We start from the raw sequence: 23,225 nt of genomic DNA on the forward strand, positions 1-23,225 counted from the left end.
CACGACGGCTGCAATGATCGGCTCAGGTATATCAAGGATTGCAAGGATGGCCCGTGACTGGGCGGTGTTTTGTTCTGTTGTACACAGGATCAGTAAGAGTTGGAGCTGACTCGACAACACCTAACAACAACAATCCATTGGGACTAGTAAAAGAATTCAGCAAGGTTGCTGGTTGTGAGACAAATACACAAAATGCAATAATAACTCTTTGTCTATATGTCAACAATAACAAATTAGAAAATAAAGCTGGAAAAAAGCATTCAACACACAATAGCAGCAAAAACTATAAAAGATTTAAGGAATAAACATACATAAAATGTTTAAGAGATTTATGGAAAAAATTATAAAACTTTATTAAAGAACAAGAAAGAATCTAAAAAATGAGCAAGAAGGCTCAAAATTCCAAAGATGCTGGGTCTGCCTAAATTAGCTATATATTGAACTAAATTTCCATCAACATCCCTGCAGAATCTGTTGAATATATGAATTGATTCAAAATTCATATGGAAAAGTAAAGTTACACAAATCGCCAAGATAATTTTGGAAAAAAGTAACAAAGGGGTGGACAGGTGGGATTTGATCCCATAGTTTTTAAAAGAGCCTGTTACTCAAGGATTCTTTAGTAGTTGGGCTAAACTATTGAGTAGTTTTAGGAAGACTTTAGGGGCCATTTTTTTATTTCAGGTTTAAATTATCTCAGGGCAATAGCAGCAGGATTCATCCGGCCTCCATGGCTCCAGAGGTCCAGCGTCCATGACCATGTGGAAATTAAAATAGGGTGGTTTGGACAGAGGAATAAGGTCTCTGGGTGACGGAAGCAGTTTGCTCTCAACTACTAACCTGACAGTTGGCAGTCCCACCCTCCCCCAGCAGCACTGCAGAAGAAAGGCCTGGCAATCTGCTTCCATAAAGGTCAGCGCCAAGAAAACCCTGTGACACAGTTCTGCTAGATGGGGTGGCCTTGAGTCTGAAGGGCTGGTCAATAACAGGTTTGGTTTTGGTTTGGGGGAAAGAAATGGGCAATGGAACACAACAGCCCTAAGCAAACTAGCATGCAGGACAGTGGACCGGAGCAAGGTGACACGACAGGCCAGTGTGTCCCTTACTCAGTGATGGAAAAGTGTTTTTCTCATATGAAAATAAAATTAAATTCTTACCCCAATTATGCAAAAATAAATTCTAGAAGAATTAAAGCCCTCAACATGAAAAACAAGTCAGGTCTACAGGACTATGTAGGTGATGATCCTTGTCACCGTGAGGAACCTGCCGGGCCGGGCTGCCCAGATCCCTGACTGCAGTGTCGGAATTGCGCTGTTCCCCGCGTTAGGACTCTCCCTTTCCAAAGGCAGGATGGAAGCAGTGCATTCCCAGGCTCCCTCCCAGCCAAGGTGCAGACACGTGACCTCCGTCTGCCAATCAGAGACAGCACGGAGGCTCAGCCAGCAGGGAGGAGGCTGCTGAGACCTGTAGGGGTGGAGAGGTGTGGTCCAGGCTGGTGGAGGCTTCCAGAAGGAGCTGGTTCTGCAGCGTGACTCTGGAGGCAGCCGCGGGCGGTGGCAGCTTCCTGATGGAGCCGGTTCGGTGCTGTGGTCTGGGAGTGTCCCTTTCATTCAGTCTGGCCAGTTTTTCCATCAGTCCCAAACATTAGTGCGCTCTCTACAACCCTTAGCAAATTTCTGTTCTGTTTAAACTAGTCAGACGGGATTCCATTGCTGCAGCTGAGCACAGTAACTGATACACAACCCTTCAGAACTCAAAACTTTATGACAAAATATACCGTAAGTGAAGTCAGGGGTAAAACACAGACTTGGAGAAGATATATACAGGGTTTACAACAAAGGGAAATATACGTATATATTGTTTATCAGAGAATTTAAATAGAGAAAGAACTCCAATTCATTGACAAGCAAGCCAGTAGGAAAGGGGAGAGGGGATGAGAACAGATAACAGGAAATTCATTTGTCTTTATCATATTTATATACATGTATTGGTTGCTTAATGTTCATTTGGGCAACATGTGACCACATATATAATCCACATTCCCATGAGATTCCCCCCCCCCTTTTTTTAAAGGGGAACCAGCTCTCCTTATGTTTATTTTTTCTTCCCCTAATGGTTTCAAAGACCCCAGCCCCAGCCTCTTATAGCACTGGACCAGAGATGGGATACGGGCAGGTGAGGCAGAGGACATGGCTCTGGGCTCAAGACTTCCCAGGCTTTGCGTGCAGGCAGGTAGCTGGCGCGTGGTGTGGGCTGCAGGGCCCAGGCTACTCCTTCTGCTCAGCTGGGTGGGACATGGGCGGGGCTTCCTGCTCTGCTCCGTCCTCGGCCCTCTGAGCCTTCGCCGCTGCCACCACCAGTCCACCCATTCCGCCGGCCTCCACCAGCAGCTCCAGCAACCGCAGTGGGGGCAGCAGCAGCAGCCTGGCCAGAAACAGGCTGCCATGAAGTTTTAATATGGTGTTCACCCAACATCCAAATCGCGTAACGTCCTATTTCATGTAACATACCGTGGAGATGAAACACCACATACCTGTATAAATATATACGTTGTCGCTAGGTGCTGGCAGGTTGGTCTGACTCACAGTGACCCTATGTATAACAAAAAGAAATACTGCATGGTCCTGTGCCGTCTTCATAATCACTGCCGTGTTTGAACCCATTGCTGGAGCCACTGTGTTAATCCATCTGGTCGAGGGTCTTCCTCTTCCTTGCTGACCCTGTAATTTATCAAGCATGACGTCCTTCTCCAAGGACTGATAATATGGTCAAAGTTCGTGAAACAATGTCTCACCATCACTCTCTTCTAAGGAGCATTCTGGCTGTACTTCTTCCAAGACAGATTTGTTCGTTCTTCTGGCAGTCCATGGTATATTTATTCTTTGCCAACAACATAATTCAAAGGCGTCAGTTCTTTTTTGGTCTTCCTTATTCATTGACCAGCTTTCACATGCATATAAGGCAATTGGAGCTATCCCGGGAATATAGATATACATTGCTGATTTAAGAAATGTATATCAATAGAATTATGGTGCTCATAGTCTATGCAGTTTTTCACTCCAGATCAACATACATCCTAGTTCAACTACATCTTGGGTTCAAAAATGGATGGAACATAATTCTATTTATATAAAATGTTTAAGTAATAAAAAGGAATACTATGCATTATTTTTTTAATATATAATGAGATGTAGTACCTAAGGCATTTGACTGCTAATCAGAAGGCTGGCAGTTCAAACCCACTGGCCCATCCTTGTAAGGAAGACTTGGTAATCTACTTCCGTAGAGATACCGCCTTGGAAACCCGAGGAGGGGTCACTATGAGTTGGAATCGACTTGACAGCAGTGAGGTTTTTTTTTAAAAAACAACCACAAGCGAGGCGGTAGGCGGAAGCTTGCACAGCAAACTCAAGACAGTGCTGCCCAAGTGCAGAGGGAAAGGGGATCTAAGATTTAGGCCAGTTTTTGACGGTCTGGTATGGTTCCTTCTCCATTTCCTATACTTACGCAAGAATTAAGGAGCTCTGGAAGCATAGTGGGTAAGATACTTGTGTGCTAATCAGAAGGTCAGTGGTTCAAACTCACCAGCTGCTCCATGGGAGGAAGATGAGACAATCTACTTCCTTAAAGATTACAGCCTTGGAAACCCAGTAGGGGTCGCTATGAGTTAGAATCTATGTGATTTTTTTTTCTAACTATAAGAATTATGATTTTTAAAAAATATTCTCTTTTCTCTCTCTTTTATGAAATGTGAGACATACCACTTATTCTATGGGATTTGATTGAAATAACAGCCTGACAGAAGTAAGGACATGTTCTCTGTGTATAAGTTGTAGGGAGAGCTCCAGGTTAGAGCCGTCCTCAAAAATGTGCTTAAAAATAATAAATAAATTTCTGTGGCTCTATTTCTAATTCACTTTTAAATTATACCTGCATTTTATTCTCCTAAAATAAAGAGAGAAGACCCTAGTGATTCAGTGCAGTGATTTCAAATCTCAGCAATCGATGGCTGCTTCTTCCCTGCACCGCCATGTTCTTCCTGATGGGTCTGTGTCAGGTGGAGTGGCCATATCAGGTGGACAGGCCTGTCATTCACAGGCTGAGCCACAGGATGCCACTGTTGCATATTTGGGTAATTTTTGGACTTTTACTTAAGCTGAGGTGAAGAAAGAAAGAAAGAAAAAAAGGAACTTTCTCTTTTATAAACATGACACATGACAACTACTAGAGGCTGAAGATTCAAAGCTTCTCATACAAGTTGTGACTAATTTTCAAAATTCCTCTAAATTGCACTTTGAACATCATTGTGCTAAAATTATACAAGTCTTTGCATCACATTTCATTAGCATAACAAAATATTTTGGAACACTTAAAAAAAAATGCACATACTCTCCAATGCTTAAAGCGAAGCCCTCTGGGAGTGAAATTCTCAGGAGGGGTTTCTGTGCTGACTCTTTGAAGTCAATTGCTGCCTATGTCAACTCATGGGATCTGTATTTGCTTCTTGCTTAAACTGATGGATAATGTGTTGTTTAGAATTTAAACTTATCTAAAAACAGTAGCCTTTAATGGGTCCCATGTATCCTTATAAAGTTTTGGGTAAATCAAATATGGTTTTTCTTTGATTTACCCAAAGATACTTTATGTGCACTTCTCATTGAGCTGCACCTGATGGTTGTACCTGGCACTTGAACATTTCTTTCTTCCCAGAGTCTCTTGCAACTGATTAAACGTTTGCAAATGAGCAGCCAGAGTCCTAGAGAAACTGCTATTTCAAGGAAAGCCCTCCATTTGTCATAGGCATAAGGAAAATGCTTAGGATGGTAGTCCCAAAGTAGAGCACATCCTATTAAAATAGGACTATATTTTTGAATGCCTGCTACAGGCAGAGGTCCAGCTCTGGTGGTGTAGTGCCTAAGGCATTTGACTGCTAACCAGAAGGCTGGCAGTTCAAATCTACCAGCCACTCCTTGGAAGGAAGGCTGGGCAATCTACTTCTGTAGTAATACCACCTTGGAAACCCAAGGAGAGGTCGCTATGAGTTGGAACCGACTCAAAGGCAGTGAGTTTGGTTTTTGTTTTTTCTGGGTGGTGCAAATGTTTTGTGCTCAACTCCTAACCCAAAGGTTGGCAGTTCAGGCCCAGCCAATGGTGCTGCAGAAGAAAGGCCTGGTGATCTGCTTCCATAAAGGTTACAAGCAAGAAAACCCTGTGGACCACGTGTACCCACATGGCAGCATCAGACTGCCCAGCAAGCAAGCTAAGCCCAGGCTTGTTTGTGCTCGCTTACTAACCTACAGTGAGCAATTTCACATTTTTTCACCACATCAAAGATTCTGCTTCTAGGTTTGGCTGGCATCGGTCTCTCTCCCAACCCCACAGCACCTTCCTGCAGATAGCCTCTTCTCAAATTTACAGTCCCTGACAGGGATGGAGTACTCAGTCAACAAGGTAAGTACAGGCTGCCTTGAGCTTACATAGCAATCTATAGTGAACAGTTTCGCATGCTCGTTGGGTAATCCATGCCTACACATAGGGTTGCTGTGGGTCGGAATCAACTCCACAGCAGTGGGTTTGTTTTGTGGGTTGGTATATGCACACAGGAAATACACTGCAGTCTCTCAAAGAGACCTCAGTGCAATTAGGGATACATAACACATTCATGTGGAAAAGAAAAGAATGCTATATGTTATGGACTGAATTCTGTCTAGACACAGGGAACCTGCCATTGGACCTGTGGATGCGATCCTGTGTGGAAATAGGGGTTCTGCTTTGCTGTGTTAATGAGATCATACCAATGAAGGGTGGATTCTAAATTGAGTCATCTGAGTTTAAAAACAGCAGGACAGACTCAAAGACACAGAGGAGGACAGACAACATGAGTCTAGAAGCAAATACCAGAGATTTCCCACAGACGCAAGCAACCAGGGAGAGGCTTATAGAAGGAATCAACATGGCCCTGACCCTGATTTGGACTTTTAGCCTCCAGAAGTGTGAGAAAATAAGTTTCAGTTCCTTAAAGCCACCCACTTATGGTATTTATGTTTCAGCAGGAAATTCAGACACTGTAGGAATATGAAAAGCCAAAATATTTCAAAGCGCTTGGTTCAGAGAGGAGAGTTCCTGAGGGCTGGAGCGGCCAAGATGGGCTGGAGAGGAGGCAGCACTTGGAAGGAGCCTGCAGCGTCCATGCGTCTTCTCAGGGTTCACCTGCCTTCTGCCTCACCCAGCCAAGTTGGTCTCTTTCCTCTCTTGATTCAGCTGGCTCCTGTCTTCTGCAGGTTTTCATAGCTGTTTGAACACGTGTTTAGTTATAACCCTCAAAAAGTGCTCATTTAACTTGAATGGACATTTCTCCAAAGAAAATACACAAATGGCCAGTAAGCACATGAAAAGATACTCAACATCATTAGTCATTAGGGAAATGTAAACCAAAACCACAATGAGATAGCACTTAACACTCCCTGGGATAACTTTTAACAAAAAAGGGGAAATAACAAGGGTTGACGAGGATTTGGAGAAACTGGAACCATCATCCATTGTTACTGGGAACGTAAAATAGTACAGCTGCTATGGAAAATAGTTTGGCAGTTCCTCAAAACAGAATTGCATTATGATCCAGCAATTCCACTCAAATATATACCCAAAAGAGTTGAAAGAAGGACCTCAAACAGATACAGGCATAAACCAAAAACCAAATCCAAGCCCACTGCCATGGAGTCAATTCCAATTCACAGTGACCCAGTTGGACAGAGTAGAACTGCCCCATAGAGTTTCCAAGGCTGTAAATCTTTACGGAAGTAGACTGCTTCATTTTTCTCCCATAGAGTGGCTTGTGGGCTCAAACTGCTGACCTTTTTGGGTTAGCAGCCGAATGCTCCAACCACTGTGCCACCAGAGCACCTTAATATATATGCATATCTCCAACATATTGCAGGTTTGGTTCCAGAAAACTGCAATAGAGTGGATATTGCAATAAAGTAAGTCATGCCTTTTTTTTTTTGGTTTTCCAGTGAATGTAAAAGTTATATAAAAAGCCTATTAAGTGTGCCATAACAAGGTGAAAAAGTTGGAAATATAGTGAGAATTACCAAAATGTGACCCCTTCCCCTTTGTGGCTGTGCTAGAAGCTCTGTGAGGACTGTTTCTTTTCTTTTCCTTCCCTTTCCTGTCTCCTTCCTTCCCTCCCTACCTGCCTTCTTTCTTTCTCTTACTTTCTCCTTTCTTTCTTTCCTTTTAAGTATCATTAGTGACTAATCAGGGCCTAACATTTGATAGATGCTCAATAAATACTTAGTGAATGGATAAATGAATGCATGATCAAAAAAAAATGTTACTTTAAAACGCAAGGTAATATGAGAGCATCAAAGGGGTGAGTGCAGACAAAGAAATCCCAGGAGTGAGCTTTGGAGTGCTCCTCTGTTCAGACATGATGGAGACGAGGGGGGACAAGGAAGAAGGTGTTTCAAGAGGGAGAGAGGGTTATTGGTGCCCAACAGATAGGTCAAGCAGAATGAGAACTGAGAATTTTGCAACATGGAAATAGTCACTGATGACCTTGACAGAAGAAATTTCAGCAAATGTTGGTGGCAAGACTCACCGATCAAACGCATAGAAAATCACCTGGAAGAAAACACACCCAGATGATGCTACAAGCCTAGAAACACTGATGTCATTATCACATCTTTTCCTGACTGTATCTCTTTCAATGTAATAAATTACATGGCTGCTTTTATACAAATAAAGTAGTCCTAAGCAATATATGATAAAATAGAAAAAATTATTTGTAATTTTTCAGTGTTTAAATTTTTTTTTCTAGTTTATTTTTCAGTAATATATCAGACAGTATTTCACTGCTATTCATAAGGTTTTCACTGGCCAGTTCTTTGAGAAGCAGATGGCCTCTTCCTTCTTCTGAGAACGGCCAGACTTCATCTCACCTGCTTTGGTCATGTTGTCAGAAGGGACCATTCCCTGGAGAAGGATGCTTGGTAAAGTGGAGGGTCAATGGAAAAGGGGAAGGCTCTCAACAAGATGGACTGACACAGTGGCTGCAATGATGGGCTCAGGCAGAGCGGGGATCGTGCTGGGAGTGACACAGGACCAGGCAGTGTTTCATTCTGTTGTACACAGGGTCACTACGTATGACTTGACGACACCTAACAACAAAAACAACTTATTTCTAACCTCTTTGCTTATCTGCCAGTGTCTCCCTGAACTTTTAGAATCGGGTAAAACTGATTACTACAAATTACCAATTCACGTATTTAAGGTTTTTGTGCATATTATAGAGTATCTTTTATAATTTATTTAACCAATCCTCTATTGTTAGACTTTTTAGTTGTTTCTAATTAAATTCCTGGTGTGGGACATTTTCATTATTTTAAACTTGGCCCTAATAAACCTACACTAAGCCAGAATAATTGGATGAAAATAAATTACCAAGAAGGAAGGAAAACAACTGGAGAAATTCTGGAAAAACAGACAAAATTGCTTAAAAACGAAAAAGGTTTGAAAATGCCCAGTGGTTATAAAATTTGTCAATATTTAGGGGAAACCCCCCCAGTGCCTAGAGATTATTCATTTTCAATAAATTATTATTATTATTAGAAATTATTTATTATAGACTCAACTAACTATTTTCAACAAAATCATCTGCATATCCCTTTCCAGGCCAATGCTTATGTAGCCACTTGGGAAGTCGAGATGCAACCATAGTGTGTGAGCTTGCAGTGGTGCAAACTGAAGGAGTATTTGTTGATTTGTTGATTTATTTATTTGAAAGATTGCTTTTGAAAGATGGCTCTTGTAAGTCCAGTCCCGACGGGTGGTGGCTGTGATATATCCCTGACAGAGTCCACCAGCCATGCAATCAATGGACATCACCTCGCATCAGCACTCAAATGCAGTCACTGACTGAGTCTCACGCATGGTCTCATTCATGAGTGCAGCCTTTTCTCCTCTACGCTGACCCCCTTGAGTCCCACAGTGGCCTGTGCAGAAAGGGACAGGAAGGGAGTTGTCTGGGCTCCATATCCAAGGCATGCCTGTTACATAACAGAAAGGGAGAGGCCCTCCAAAAATAATTTGTTTCCGTCTGTCCCAATCCCATCCTCAAAATAGTAAGAGGACTCTCCATGTTTTTCAAATGGAAATGAGTCACAGCAGCCATGGTCAAAGCATCTGCGTCGTTGGTCTTGACTGTCTTTGTCCAGGCCCCTGACCATGAGCAATCCCCATGTCATTAAACTTAATACACTGCTTTTGGTCATCATGTCTCCTGAGTCTCTCATCACCTAGAATAGCCCTCCTGCCTTTTGTGGTTTTATCTATTTAGATTTTTTTTTAAGTCCAGGTCACTTGTCATGTAGAATGCCCCACATGCTAGAGTCATCTGATTATTCCTTAAAACAGAGAAAAACAGGCCTCAGTAGCACATGTACCCATAAAAGCTACACCCTGAACCCTCCTTCACAAGGAGGGCAAATTCACTTCTGGCACCAAAAGTTGCTTGTCTGGTTCTTTAGAGTTCCAACATTAAATTCATTCCAGCAAACATTCTTCCACTCTCCTGCCAGGAACAAAGATGAGAAACCAGCCCAAGTGAGTTTCTGAGAATCTCCTCTCCCGGAAGAACCATGTAGCCTGTCTCACCTCTTTCCTAGACAGCTTTGGCTGATAAATGGCAAAGACACTGAAATTGTCAAGAATGTCATTCTACATGGATTCACAGTCAATGCCTATGGTAGCAGCAGTCGAGAGACCAAACGGTGTAGTGTATTGGTAAAATCGGCTTCAAAGGAGCTCTTTAAAGTGTTCAAAAGCTGAGATGTCATTTTGTTGACTAAGGTGTGCCTACCCCAGAACATGGTTTGGCATGTGAAAGCTGGACAATGAAAAAGGAAGAATGAAGGATAATGAAAGAGAATTCACTTGAATTGTGCTGTTGGTGGAGAATATTGACTATACCATGGACTGCCAGAATGTTCCTTAGAGGCAAAGATAACGAGCCTTCATCTTGCTTGCTTTGAACACATCATCAAGAAAGACCATCCACCAGGAAAGGACATCATGTTTTTGTAGAGAGTCAGTGAAAACGAGGAAGGCCCTTCATGGTGTGGATTGACACTGTGGCTGCAACAATGGGCTCAAGGACAGCAAGGCTTGTGAGGATGATGCAGGACCAGGCAGTGTTTCTTTCTGTTGTATGTAAGCTCTGTGAGTTAGAACCAACTCAATGGCAATGAACAATACACTTTAGCTGAATCATGGAATTTTCAGAAATCACGACAGCTTACCTCTAAATTTTTCATCAAGCATCTACCACAAAGGACATCCTCCTACTCAACCACAATTACACACAATTACACAATTACATCACGGTAAAAAAATGAACATTAACCCAATAAGATCTCATGTATGTCTCACAAGGGTCTCCAAAATAGCTTTTACGCCTCTAACTTTTTTTTTTTTTAAATCATAAATTAAACTTCATACATTGCTTTTGGTCATCATGTCTCTTGAGTCTCTCGCACCTAGAATAACCCTCCTACCTTTTTTGGTTTTGTCTATTTTTCATTAGTTGGACTTTTTTTTTAAGTCCAGGTCACTTGTCATGTAGAATGCCCCACATGCTAGAGTCATCTGAGTATTCCTTAATGATTAGATTCAGGTTACACATCTGAGACAAGAATGCTATACAGGTGATGGTATGTACCACTTGTCTCCATCAGAAAGCAGAAGTTAGGTTGTCTCCAAGTTTGATCACTCAATAGCCAAATTACTTATTTTTTTAATAAAATGAACAAACCACAGAGTAAACAAATCCCCTTTTTCCAATTGCTTAGATGTGTAATGGAAGCCCCGTGTGTCTTTCAATGCAACCTTCCCAAGGGGAGCTTTTGTGGGTTTTAACTCAGCTGGAAATTGCAAGCCTTCTTTATGACTGTGGCAGGGATGCTTAGAAAACCTGTGAATGGATATGGGTTATCTTTCATAGACTCTGGAATTTCCTTGACCCAAAACAAAATGAAACTCTGCCTTGTGAACAGAATAGCCTTACCTTCACAAGCAGATTCCAAACTGAGCCAGGTTGCTGAGGAAGGCGGCAATGGGGCTGTAAGTTGGGCATGGGGTCTTCTTTGGGGACTGTCACCTCCCGGACATGTTCACTGACATGGAGGTGTCCTGGTATCGCAACCCAAGTGCCATGGCCAAGCCAATCACCTAAACTCCTGACAATGCGTGGGCCTGACCCAGAACTCTTCCAGCCAGCTGAGCTCCCAGCAGCCCCAGAGCCCCCGGGAGTTGGGGCTGAGTTCTCTATCTTAGGACTTCTAGCCCATGACACGTTGCCTGACATGACACAGGGGCTAAGACATGTTTGCTCTGACTCCTTGTGCATCCACCCACTGACCTTTGTCCCGGATGTGATTTCTGTGTCTGGAGATGGCCCTTCTCTGTCCTCAGATATTTCCTGTGTGATGGGAGCTGCAGAAAGCTCCAATTTCCTGTGTAATCCTGTAGTTTGAGGATCCTGGTGAAACATCGTTAATTGCCATCCAGCTCATTATAACTCATCCACCCCTTGTGTGTAGAGTAGAACTGTTCCATAGGTTTTTCAAGGCTGGGACCCTTGGGAAACAGATTGCCAGAAAAAAGCAGATCACCAGGCCTTTCTGAGTAGGCACCACTGGGTATGTTCGACCCACCAGCTTTTTGGTTAGCAGCCGAATGCTTAACCATGGTACCACCTGGGCTCCTCAATTTCTCAGTCACCACACTTGGAAAGATAAAACAAAACTGGTGAACTTAACTATCATTTCCACACGTGAGCAATATTAACATTTAATGAGACAGTTTGCGTTCTCTTTTTTGTACAAGTCTTAGAAATCCGGTGTGTACAACACTTCTCATGCCTCAAGTGTTCAGTAGCCACCATGCCCAGTAGCTACCATGTTGCATAAGGTGGGTGAGGATAGAATGAGTTGAACCATCAAGTTGGGGCTGGGTAGCTGGAATTTTCACTTTTCTATTAGGAAGAATTGGGGGTGGGGATTGGGGTAAGTGACGTTTCTCTGTTTTTGATGTCCTTTGAAATAGCTGGTGTCCTTGTTGAAATTTCAGACTTCAGAAACCTTTTTCAAGAAGAGCAGTCATTGGAATGAGTCTGAGTGTGTTTTATGACTTTGTTCTCAGTGCATAATGCTTTACGGTCTGTGATAAGATGGGATGTTTACTGCAGCCATTGCTGGACTCCCAGCATCTTTTCTAACTACAGACCTACTTCTGTCAAAGATGATGGACATTTCAGTCCATGCAGTGTCTTAGTGTCATTGCCACGGGCTGTCAAGTCAGTTCTGACTCCTAGTGACCCTATCCAACAGAGTACAACTGTCCCAGAGGGTTTCCAAGACTATAAATCTTTTTTGGAAGCAGACTGCCAGGTCTTTTCTCCCAAGGAGTGGCTGGTTATTTCAAGCTGCCAAATCTTTCAGTAAGCAGCCGAGCACTTAACCACTGCACCACCAGGGCTCCTCCCTGTCTCATCAGTGCCCCTTATTTGGAGGAGATGCACTCCTGACAAGGAGCAAGGCTGAACATTCACTCAATAATAGTTCTGTAAATATTCTCAAGTTGTATAAATAAAACTACTTTTAAGGAGCTATGGTTTTAACTTCTGGCAGCCCCAACTTCAGCAACTGCTCTTTGGGGAAATATTCTCAATAAATATTAAATTATGAAAAGAGTTGTGTGAACTTGACACTCATTGCATGCAGTCACAGAAGACTGGACTTATTAAAAATCTTTTATCAGCTGCCATTTTTTTCCAAGGTAATAAACTGTCTTACTAATTGAACTTGAGATTCACCTTTCAATTATGTGTGCAATTGCAGAAGCCAAGGACAGACAGGTAAAAGTGGGGACCATGGGCGATCATGTTGAAAGGAAGTCAGACTTTGTTCCACCATTTCTGGGCCCAAGAGCTTCCTGCCATTGTAAAGTCCCCTGGCGGTGTTGAGGAGCATGTAAATCTCAAGGCAACTCAGGACTGTGCCCATGGAGAGAGCAAGGAAGCAGAGAGAGAGAGGGAGAGGGAGAGGGAGAGGGAGAGAGAGAGAGAGGGGTTGACATTCTACTTTTATAGCTTCTTCCTTTATTTTCTTCCCTCATGAGAAAACAGCTCACGTGACAGAAAGAATTAAAGATCAGGCCTCTGTTGATTTTCTTCGGCTCAGACTTGGAGGGCAGCTGAGTTGGACAGTGGTAAATAACTATATAATTGAAAGTGCCCTGCTTCGTGTTACCTTAGAAGTGGCGGGTTTTGTAGAGGCTCCAGATTTATTGAGACAGATTGCACTCTGCCGTGTAAATCACTTTGTAAACGCAAATCCGCACTTCCCCATAGTTCCTCTAGGCCACTGGGGTACAACTGAATACACTACAGCAATGATTTACTCTGAAGTGGGACCCTTGGGGTGACTTTTTCCAAGGGAATCGTCCTCTCATCGGGGACTCTGGTTCATGATGCCCCAGTAATGGCACCTCCCTGTTTTCTGTCTGCTCTTGTAATTCTTTGTTGATGTGTCCAAAAGGGGGCTGTTTGGGATGCAGGTCTGGCAAGTTGTTGGGCAGTTCTCATGTTTCTGGAATGCGGTAACCAGTAACTAGTGGCTGTTGAGTCAGTCTGATAAAATGGTGCTCCAGAAGGTTTTCGATGGCTATGACCTTTTGGAAGCAGATGGTCAGGTCTTTCTTCCAAGGCCACTCTGAGAGGGTTCAAACCACCAACCTTTTAGCTAGTAGCCAAGCACCAACTGTTTGCAACACCAAGGACTCCCAGGAATGGGGAGGAGTTATCTATTCTCAATAACGACAGGAAGACACCCCATGAAGGAGGTGCCTCGGATGAGGGGTTCTGTTGGCAGTATTTCTTGCCATCAGGCAGACAGGGTTCACTTAGCACTTTGACCACAGGCCAGCGAAGTACCCTGGCTCACAGGTTAATGATGAGATTATGAACATCCACCATTTCTCCGACAAACGCTAACTTGTGTTTTGTTGCGACTAGGACAGGACAGCGTTTTAAATGTTCTCCTTTTTCTGATTTGCAAAAGCACTAACAACTGATCGGTCACTTAATTGTCAACCACCAAAATGAAGAAGTAGAATATGGGGGCACAATAGTTAAATCTCTATAAAAGGGTACATTGAAATTAAGAACACCCACATCAGAATTGGTGGCTTAAGCTTATTTAAAATGTAATTACTTTTAGCCTTTGTAATTTTTGTCCTGTTTCCTGGACGAAGACAAGAATTCCACAAACAGTGTGTTTCAGCAGAGCCTAATATTGAAGAGAGGATTGGGGTGATTCAAGAAGAAATTAAATCACACGCTTGGGTAGCTGCATTATTACCAACCTCCAACAACATTTGCGGGGTTTCCAGTCTCGAATTTCCTTCTACAAAATGGCACCTCCCTCTGCCCTGGTAGCCAGGCCCTCCATCGCCACACTAATGACCAATCTCCTAATAGCTTTGTAATCCTTCTCCCACACCTACATTTCTTTGTTTCATTATAAATCAGCTGCATTTAGAAAACCGTCTGCTGGGCCTCATCTTCTCTTTTCACGGCTCCAGTGTTCTGCTTTGGAATCTAATTTCTTGTTTTCTAGCAGTTTCTCATGGAATTCAAAGGGGGAAGGGGGAAGAAAAGAGGATTTCTCAGGACTGCACGCTCACATTCCCCACGAGGTCAGGAGTTATGTTCTTATTTAATAGGCCTGGTGATGCAATAGACAAGTGATTAGCTGCTAACCAAACGGTCAGCCGTGGAATGCACCAGCTGCTCTGTAGGGAAAGATGAGGTAGTCCACTTCCATAAAGACTACAGCCGTGGAAATCCTGCGGGGTAGATTTCCTCGGTCCCATGGAGTCACCATGAGTTGGAATAAACTCAATGGCACCTAACAACAACAACAAATGCTTCTTTAAGCAACAGTAGAGGGTGGGTTAGTGAGAGCTGTGGACAGGTCTGGTTGTTTTAGCATCTTGAGCTTCATTACAATGGAGATGTTTAAGAAGTAGCAAAAGCTCCAGTAAATGACAGCAAACCCACGTGAAATCAAGCTCTGATCTGTAAATTTGCCAAAATATCCCCTCTGCCTAGGAATACTCCGGAAACCCTGACCCATCTCACCTCGTACAAGCTGCTCAAACCTGGGACGAGGTTGTAGACAGAATGCTGGCCTATAACTCTCCTCTTCCTACAGTTGACTGACTCCACTAGGGTCTGTGAAGAAGATGAGAGGCCCAGGCAAGCAAAAGATGCCCACTCCTCAAGAACGTTCCCTGGAGAGACAAAGCAGAAAACAGGAGACGTACAAGCCACACAGCCACTAAGAGGAGAGGAGAACAAATACAGCCAAAGGGAAATACTGGGTGTTGGGGTGTGTCACCTCCAGGTTTATGGACTGGAGGTGGGACACATAACCTACTGATACTGTCAGATGGAAAATCTAATCACCATCCTTGGCAGCAAAGCATTCCAACCTAAACACAGAGCTATTGTATCTATTGAGGGCTGTTGGCAAGTGACCCCAAATGTGTTCCCTTAGTCTCTCTCCATATGTCATGTCTTGTCTTTAGGGATCAGGAACTCACGTGTGGGCCCTCAAGTTATGCTCTTTTGAATTTCAGCTCCTGCTTACTAACCTCTGTTTCTCCTCTATAAATGTGTACAATATTAGTTCCTCCCTTGTTAAATGAGAAAATGCGTGTAATAGATTTAGCAGGATGCCTTGCATATCCAGGAAGCACCAAGAAAATTGCTCAAAATTCAAACTCACTGCCATCAAGTAGATTCCAACTCATACCTACCCCCATTGAGTTCCCAAGGCTGTAAATCTTTACAGAGGCAGACAGCCTCATCTTTCTTTTGTGGAGTGGCTGGTGGGTTCAAACCACCAACCTTTTGGTTAGCAACCAGATGCCTTAACCACTATACCATTAGAGCACCTTTCAAAAAAACTGCTAGTCAGACTTCTGATAAGATGGAGGACCAGGCAGACAAAAGACAAAGACCCTCTTCAACAAAGAAAAGAAAAACTAATTGACAGAGATACAGAAGACAATCCTGGAGCCCTGAGCTTTGAAAGGAACCATACAGAAGTGGATTAGGCACCAACTAGTAGAAAAACCTGAACGAAAAGAGTGAGTACAGAGATGGTCGGAGCTGTGGACTGTCAGCTGCTCTGACGGGACCAATAGCCTGAATATTTCCAAGTGGTGTTGGGACCTGAGAATTGACCTAAAGATCAGCCCTGGTCACCAAGGGCTGCAGGGACGACTGTGCTGGTGGCCTATGACGAGGAAGGGAAACAGCAAGAAGGGAGACAACCTGAGCTGTTGACTTTCTACTGTCCGAAGGGTGCAGCCATTTTGATTGTTTACACGTGGCAGCCATTTTGGATATTTAAAGCGATCTAGGGCACAGCCAGGAGCTCTGGTAGCATAGTGCCTAAGGCACTTGACTACTAACCAGAAGGCTGGTGACTCAAACCCACCAACCACTCCTCAGAAGGAAGATTGGGCAATGTACTTCCATAGTGATACTGCCTTGGCAACCCAAGGAGGGGTTGCTATGAGTTGGGGCCAACTCGACAGCACATAACAACAACAACAACAACAGGGCAGAGCCATATTGAATGTTTATAAGCTGAGCCATTTTGGATATTTAAAGTGACGGAGGGTGCAACCATTTTGAATGTTAATAAGCAGTAGCCATTTTGGATATTTAAAGTGATCTAGGACACAGCCATTTTGAGTGTTTATAAGTGGCAGCCATTTTGGATATTTAAAGTAACCAAGGGTACAGCCATTTTGAATGTTTATAAGCAGCGAGCATTTTGGATATTTAAAGTGACTGAGGGTACAGCCATTTTGAATCTTTACAAGTGGTAACCATTTTGGATTTTAAAGTGATAGCATTCTCATTTGGATTCCAGGGACCTAAGAATAGGCTCTGTTTGCCAAGGTCAGCAGGGTCATACAAGAGGTTGACAACAGGAAAGGAGACAGGTGGTAGGTGTATAAGTGTGTCAACTAGTGAATAGAGGAGCGCAGTACAATATCCTGCTTGCATAGATAACATACAAACAAAACAAAGAAAACGAAAATCATGAGCAAGTCACTCCAACATATAATCACTGATTAAATATAAACACAAAAACATCACAATGCCTCGGAGACAACAGAGCATCACAGTCCACAAAAAGAAGCAAGATAAAGCAGGAGAAACAAGGGACCAGGATACAGACCCAAAACACATCCCTGAGGGAGAGACAGCATTGGAACTCCCTGATAAGGAATTCAAAAGAATTATATGTAGGTATCTTCAAAGGATTGAGAGACAGATCAAGGAAAACACAGACAAAGCCTTACAAGAATTTCGGAAGAAAATGCAAGAACAAAATGACAAAACAAATGAAAAATTAGAAATGATTCTAAATCTACAGATAGAAATCCAGAAGATTAATACTAAATAGTCAGAAATAGATAACACATTGAAAGGGCAAAGGAGTAGAATTGATGCAATGGAAGGCAGAATTAATGAAATTGAAGACAAATACCTGAATACTTTTTTTGGAAAGGGATCATTCAGAAAAAAGATCAAAACAAAATGAAGAAAGCCTAAGGTTCATGTGAGATACCATCAAAAGGAATAACCTACGTGTAATCAGAATTCCAGAACAGGAAGAGACAAATAAAACCACTGAGAAAACTGTCCAAGATTTGTTGGAGGAGATGTTCCCTGATATGATGAAAGATGAGAATATATCCATTCAGGAAGTCCAACAATCCCCAAACAGGATAGACCCCAAAAGAAAATCACCAAGACATATCATCATCAAACTCACCAAAACCAAAGAGAAAGATAGAATCATGAGAGCAGCCCAGGAAAAACGAAAATTTACCTATGAGGGGCAACCAATAAGACTAAGCTCAGATTTCTCCGCAGAAACCACACAGGCAAGAAGACAATGGGATGATATAGATAAAACCCTGAAAGAGAAAAATTTCCAATCAAGAATTATGTACCCAGCAAAACTGTCCCTGAAATATGATGGTGAAATTAGGACATTTCCAGATAAACAGAAATTAAGGGAATTTGTTAAAACCTGACCAACCTTACAAGAGATGCTAAAGGGAGTCCTTTGGACAGAGAACCAACAGCAGCCAACCACAACTGACTATTAACACACATGATGATTTAACCTAGAAACTAACCCAGCTATGGAAGTATCCAAAGTAAATAAGCCTACAAGATTTTAAACAGGGAACCAGAGACAGCATTGACAAATGAGGACAACTACAAACCAGAAAGAGGGAAAAAACTGTGTCCTTACAGAACTTCTAGATGGTAGGGATGTCGAGACAACTACAACACAGAATGGATTGTTCTAAACTTGGGAAGAAAACTATAAATTACAGGGTAACCTCAAAGAAAAATGATAAAAGAGGACCAGCATAAATATTCAGCAAATACTAAAACAATAGAAATGAAGAAGTGATAACATGATTCATAAACAAAACAAGCTCGGCATAGAAAATTATATGGAACAAAGAAATCAACACCATGAATAAGCACATAACAAAAATGACCACAACAAATTCATATTTGCCAATAATTATATATCTGGCAAGGGACTTATCTCCAAGATTTATAGAAAACTCCAAAGCCTCAACACCAAAGGAATAAACAATCCAGTTGAAAAATGGGCAGAAGACATGTAGACACTTCACCAAAGAGGATATTCAGGTGGCCAGCTAATACATGAAGAGATGCTCACAATCATTTGATCAGAGAGATGTAAATCAAAACAACAATGAGATACCGTCTCACCGCAGCACTGATGGCAAGGTTCAACGAGACAGAAAATAACAAATGCTGATGGGGAAGTGGAGAGATTGGGACTCTCGTACACTGCTGGTGGGACTGTGAAGTGATACAACCACTGTGGAAAGCAGTATGGTGATTCCTTAGAAATCTGGGATTGGATATACCATTTGACCCAGCAATTCCATTACTAGGTATATATCCAAGAGACGTGAGAGCCAGGATAGGAACAGATACGTGCACACTCATGTTCATTGCAGCTCTGTTTACAATAGCAAAAAGATGGTAACAATCTACGTGCCCACTGGCAGAAGAGTGGATGACCAAACTACAGTACATACACACAATGGAATGCTATGCAGCACTAAAGAATAATGTAGAGTCTGCAAAACACTGCATAACATGGATGAACTTGGAGGACATTATGCTGAGTGAAATAAGTCAATCACAGAAGGAGAAATATAGTATTAGTTCATTGTTGTAGAACGTCAGGGAAAAATTTATACACTGAGGGAAACTTTCTTTGTTCGTTGCCAGGGGTGGGAGGGGAGGGGAGGGAACACTGCAAAAAAAGAAACAAAAAAAAGCATTGACCCATGTCACTTTAGTCTTGTGTATTTCACTGTACACAAATTATATTTCAATAAAACACATTAAAAAAAAGAAAAGAAGGAAAAGTGCTAGTTATTATTACTTGGTTATTATTTTGATCCCTCCTCAGCCTTTGTCAAGTGGTAACCACAGAAATAAAAAGGGAATCTTTCTTATAAAATACAGAGGCTCTGTGGCCAGGTGGGATTTTTCGTGGGTTTTTTTTTTTTTTAAGATTTTATCCTTTATTCTTAGTCAAAAGACAATAGAACTGGGAATTTAACTAAACATCAAATGACCAAACACTCCAGGGCAAATTTTTGGAAAGTTTTAAAAGTTTTGCCAGTAGTAAATACAATTCTTTATGACTTGTAATGCTTTGGCAATTCCTTAGAAGAAAATCATAATTTTAAAATAAATTATGAAAATATAAATGCCAGATATGCAATGTGTGTTATTTCATTTAATTTCTTAAAATGTATTTTGTTGTTTCTTAAAATTTATTTTGGTGCAGCGAAACATCCACCAAGTCAATTGTTTCTCCGTGTACAATTCAGTGACTCTGATGACATTCTGAGAGTCGTGCAACCATTGTCACCTCCTGTTCAGAGCTGTTCCTCCCACGTTAACATACACTCACTGACCCCTAAGATCCCTCTCTAATCTTTGAGTTGCTGTAGTCACTTTGATCCCATGCCAATCTTTCTTAAAAGAGCACAACACTCACTAGTTAAACTAAACTATTGTTTAAGACTTCAGGGGATATTTTTTATTTAAGCCAATGTGTGTATTTTAGATATAAAAACATAAAATAAGAAGTAAATAAAAATAGTTGGACACTATCATAAGTTTCTCTTTAGAAAAAGATCAGTTGGTTTAAAAAACATCCAGGTCCACGTTCTCAAGCTCTTGATGTTCTGAAGAACCTGATGTTTGTTGCAGACACAGACTTCTGGCCTAGGACCGGCCTCCTGGAGTCTCTGATTCACGGGGGCTAGAGGGGACGTGCTTTGAACAAGTGGTCTAGGTGAGGACTTGCAACAGGGCCATTTGAGGAGCAACTCTCAATGCCAGTCCCAGCAATCAAGACCTGGAGCCGCCCCTGCGATGTCCTGGACTCAGCAGGGTCAATTGCAGCAAGCCTTTGTCCCCACTTTCTTTGCTTTTTAATTAAAATAAATGTTCTTCTGATTTTAAAAGTCACACATATGTATGGCAGGAAATATAGAAAATAAAACCAAAACCAAAAAACTGCCCCCATAGGGTTTCCAAGGCTGTAATCTTTATGGAAGGAGCTCTGGTGGTGCAGTGCTTAAAGTATCCAGCCGTGAACCAGAAGGTTGGGAGTTTGGGCTACCAGCCACTCCACGGGAAAAGGATGAAAATGTCTGCTTCCACTAAGATTTGCAGCCTTGGAAACCCTATGTGGCAGTTCTACTCTGTCCTATGGGGTCACTCTAAGTCCACATTGACTCAAGGGCAGTGGGTTTGGTTTTTGGTTTGGAATCTTTATGGAAGCAGAATCCTCTTTCTCATGAGGAGCAGCTGGTGAGTTCGAACCACTGACCTTTCAGTTAGCAGCCAAATGCTTAACTGCTGTGCCACCAGGGCTCCACAGAGAAAATACAAATAAGTACAAAGAAAATAATTTTTTAAGTCATTAGTGACTCAGAAATACTGCTGACAAGATTTTAATGTAGTTTCTTCATCTTAAAAATATATACATTTCATTTTTCAACAATCAGAATATGCCATGTCTATCACTTACAGTGGGAGCTCTGGTAGCATAGTGCCTAAGGCATTTGACTGCTAACTAGAAGCCTGGCAGTTCAAACCCACCAGCCACTCCTCGACAGGAAGGTTGGGCAGTCTACTTCCATAGTGATACTGCCTCAGAAACCCAAGGAGGGGTTGCTATGAGTCGGGTCCGACTTGATGGCAAACAACAACATTACAGAAATACTATTACTATACTATTACTTATAGCCTGTTTTTTTTACTTAACAACATGTTATGAATTTTCCCCATTTAATTAAAATGTTTTTATAACCCCTTTTTATGGTTATGTATGCTTCCATCTTATGTCTGGGCCGTCATTTATTTAACCACGTCAGTGTTTCCCATTTTTTCCTATTTACAGCAATACCATGATATATATACTTATGCCCATCCTTGTTCACATCCTTCCTGGCTTTCTCAGGTTGCAAACGAAAGCATATCTCTGGAAGGGATGCTGCTTGTCTGAGCTGATCACAAGGTTCTCTCACCAATTATTGACTCAAGGTTAGTAAGGATCTTAGGAATGTAATTTACGATGATCTTAGGACTAACGTTATTTATTTTACAGATGAAATTAAAAATTAGAGAAGCCAAGGAATTTGCAAAAAACCCTCACAGCTAACATCTGTCAAAGCACAGCCTGGAACCCAAGAGTGCAGAGAGCCCTGTTCAGGGCTATTTCCACTCCACCAGGTCACCTCCCAAAGTGCCTTAAAAATGAAACTTCAAAATAATAGGAAAGCAAAACACACACACAAGCAAACATGCATGCAAATATGTAGATACATAAAAACCAAACCAAACCTATTGTCAATGAATTGATTGTGACTCATAGAGACCGCATTTCAATTCAGACGAGCTAAATGGAATTTCAGTTGGACAATGAATAAGGAAGATCGAAGAAGAACTGATGCCTTTGAATTATGGTGTTGGTGAAGAATATTAAATATACCATGGACAAATCTGAACAAACGAATAAAGCTGTCTTGGAAGAAGTATGACCAGAATGCCCCGTAGAAGAGAAGATGACCAGACTTCATCTCAAGTACTTTGGACATATTATCAAGAAGAACTAGTCCCTGGAGAAGGACATCACGCTTGGTAAATAGGGAATCAGTGAAAAAGAGGAAAACCTTCAGTGAGATGTATTGACTGTGGCTGCAACAATGGGCTCACACATAGCAATGGCCATGAGGATGTGGCAGGACCAGGCAGTGTTCGTTCTATTGTACATGGGATCACTATGAGTCAGAACCAACTCAACGGCACCTAACAATGAAAACAAAATGTAATTTACGATTATGTTATGTTGGTAGGTGCCACTGAGTTGATTTCAACTTTAGCCACCCCATGTGACAGAGTAGAACCAACTGCGCTATAGTTCTAAACCTTAAAAAAGATCAGTTGGTTCTGAAAAATGTCCAGGTCTGTGTTCCTCAACTTCCTGGGTACTAAGAGGTGTCCTAGGCTATAATCTTTACAGAAGCAGCAGCAGGTATTTCTCCCACGAAGCTGTTGTTGGGTGGGTTCGAACCACCAGCTTTCAGTTAACAGCTGAGTGCTTAACTGTTTGTGCCACTAGGGCTCCTTCATTACATTGTCAGTTACTAAAATACAAAAACAAAAATTATATCTCAGGGCAACATTATAGGCGCTCTGGTGCCATAGTGCTTAAGGCATTTGACTGCTAAACAGAAGGCTGACGGTTCAAACCCACCAGCCGCTCCTTGGAAGGAAGATTGGGAATCTACTTCTGTAGTGATACTGCCTCGGAAGCCCAAGGAGGGGTCACTATGAATCAGATCCGACTCGATGGCAGTGTGTTGTGTTGTGTTGAGTTACAACATTATTTAAAAAAACAAACAAACAAAAATAACTCACTGCCATTGAGTTGATTCTGACTCATAGTGATCCACTTTGGGTTTCTGAGGCAGTAAACCTTTTTGGAAGTAGATTG

General features: G+C 42.0%; 1 protein-coding gene across 1 annotated transcript in view; it reads right to left on the reverse strand.

Annotated features, from left to right (window-relative positions):
* Positions 1 to 2,267: 2,267 nt before the first annotated feature.
* The window catches only part of PHLPP1 (PH domain and leucine rich repeat protein phosphatase 1), a gene marked incomplete at its 5' end in the record, with an annotated part of 364,409 nt that continues 343,451 nt past the window's right edge, over positions 2,268 to 23,225 (reverse strand). The window contains 2 exons of the mRNA XM_007935540.1: positions 2,268 to 2,424; positions 8,918 to 8,993. Of these exons, the coding sequence (XP_007933731.1) occupies positions 2,268 to 2,424; positions 8,918 to 8,993 (233 nt within the window). The remainder of the gene's footprint in view (positions 2,425 to 8,917; positions 8,994 to 23,225) is intronic.

The sequence above is a fragment of the Orycteropus afer genome, unplaced genomic scaffold (genome assembly GCF_000298275.1).
Source record: "Orycteropus afer afer isolate SDZICR_OR568_19922 unplaced genomic scaffold, OryAfe1.0 scaffold00029, whole genome shotgun sequence".
In the NCBI taxonomy this organism is placed as follows: Eukaryota; Metazoa; Chordata; class Mammalia; order Tubulidentata; family Orycteropodidae; genus Orycteropus; species Orycteropus afer.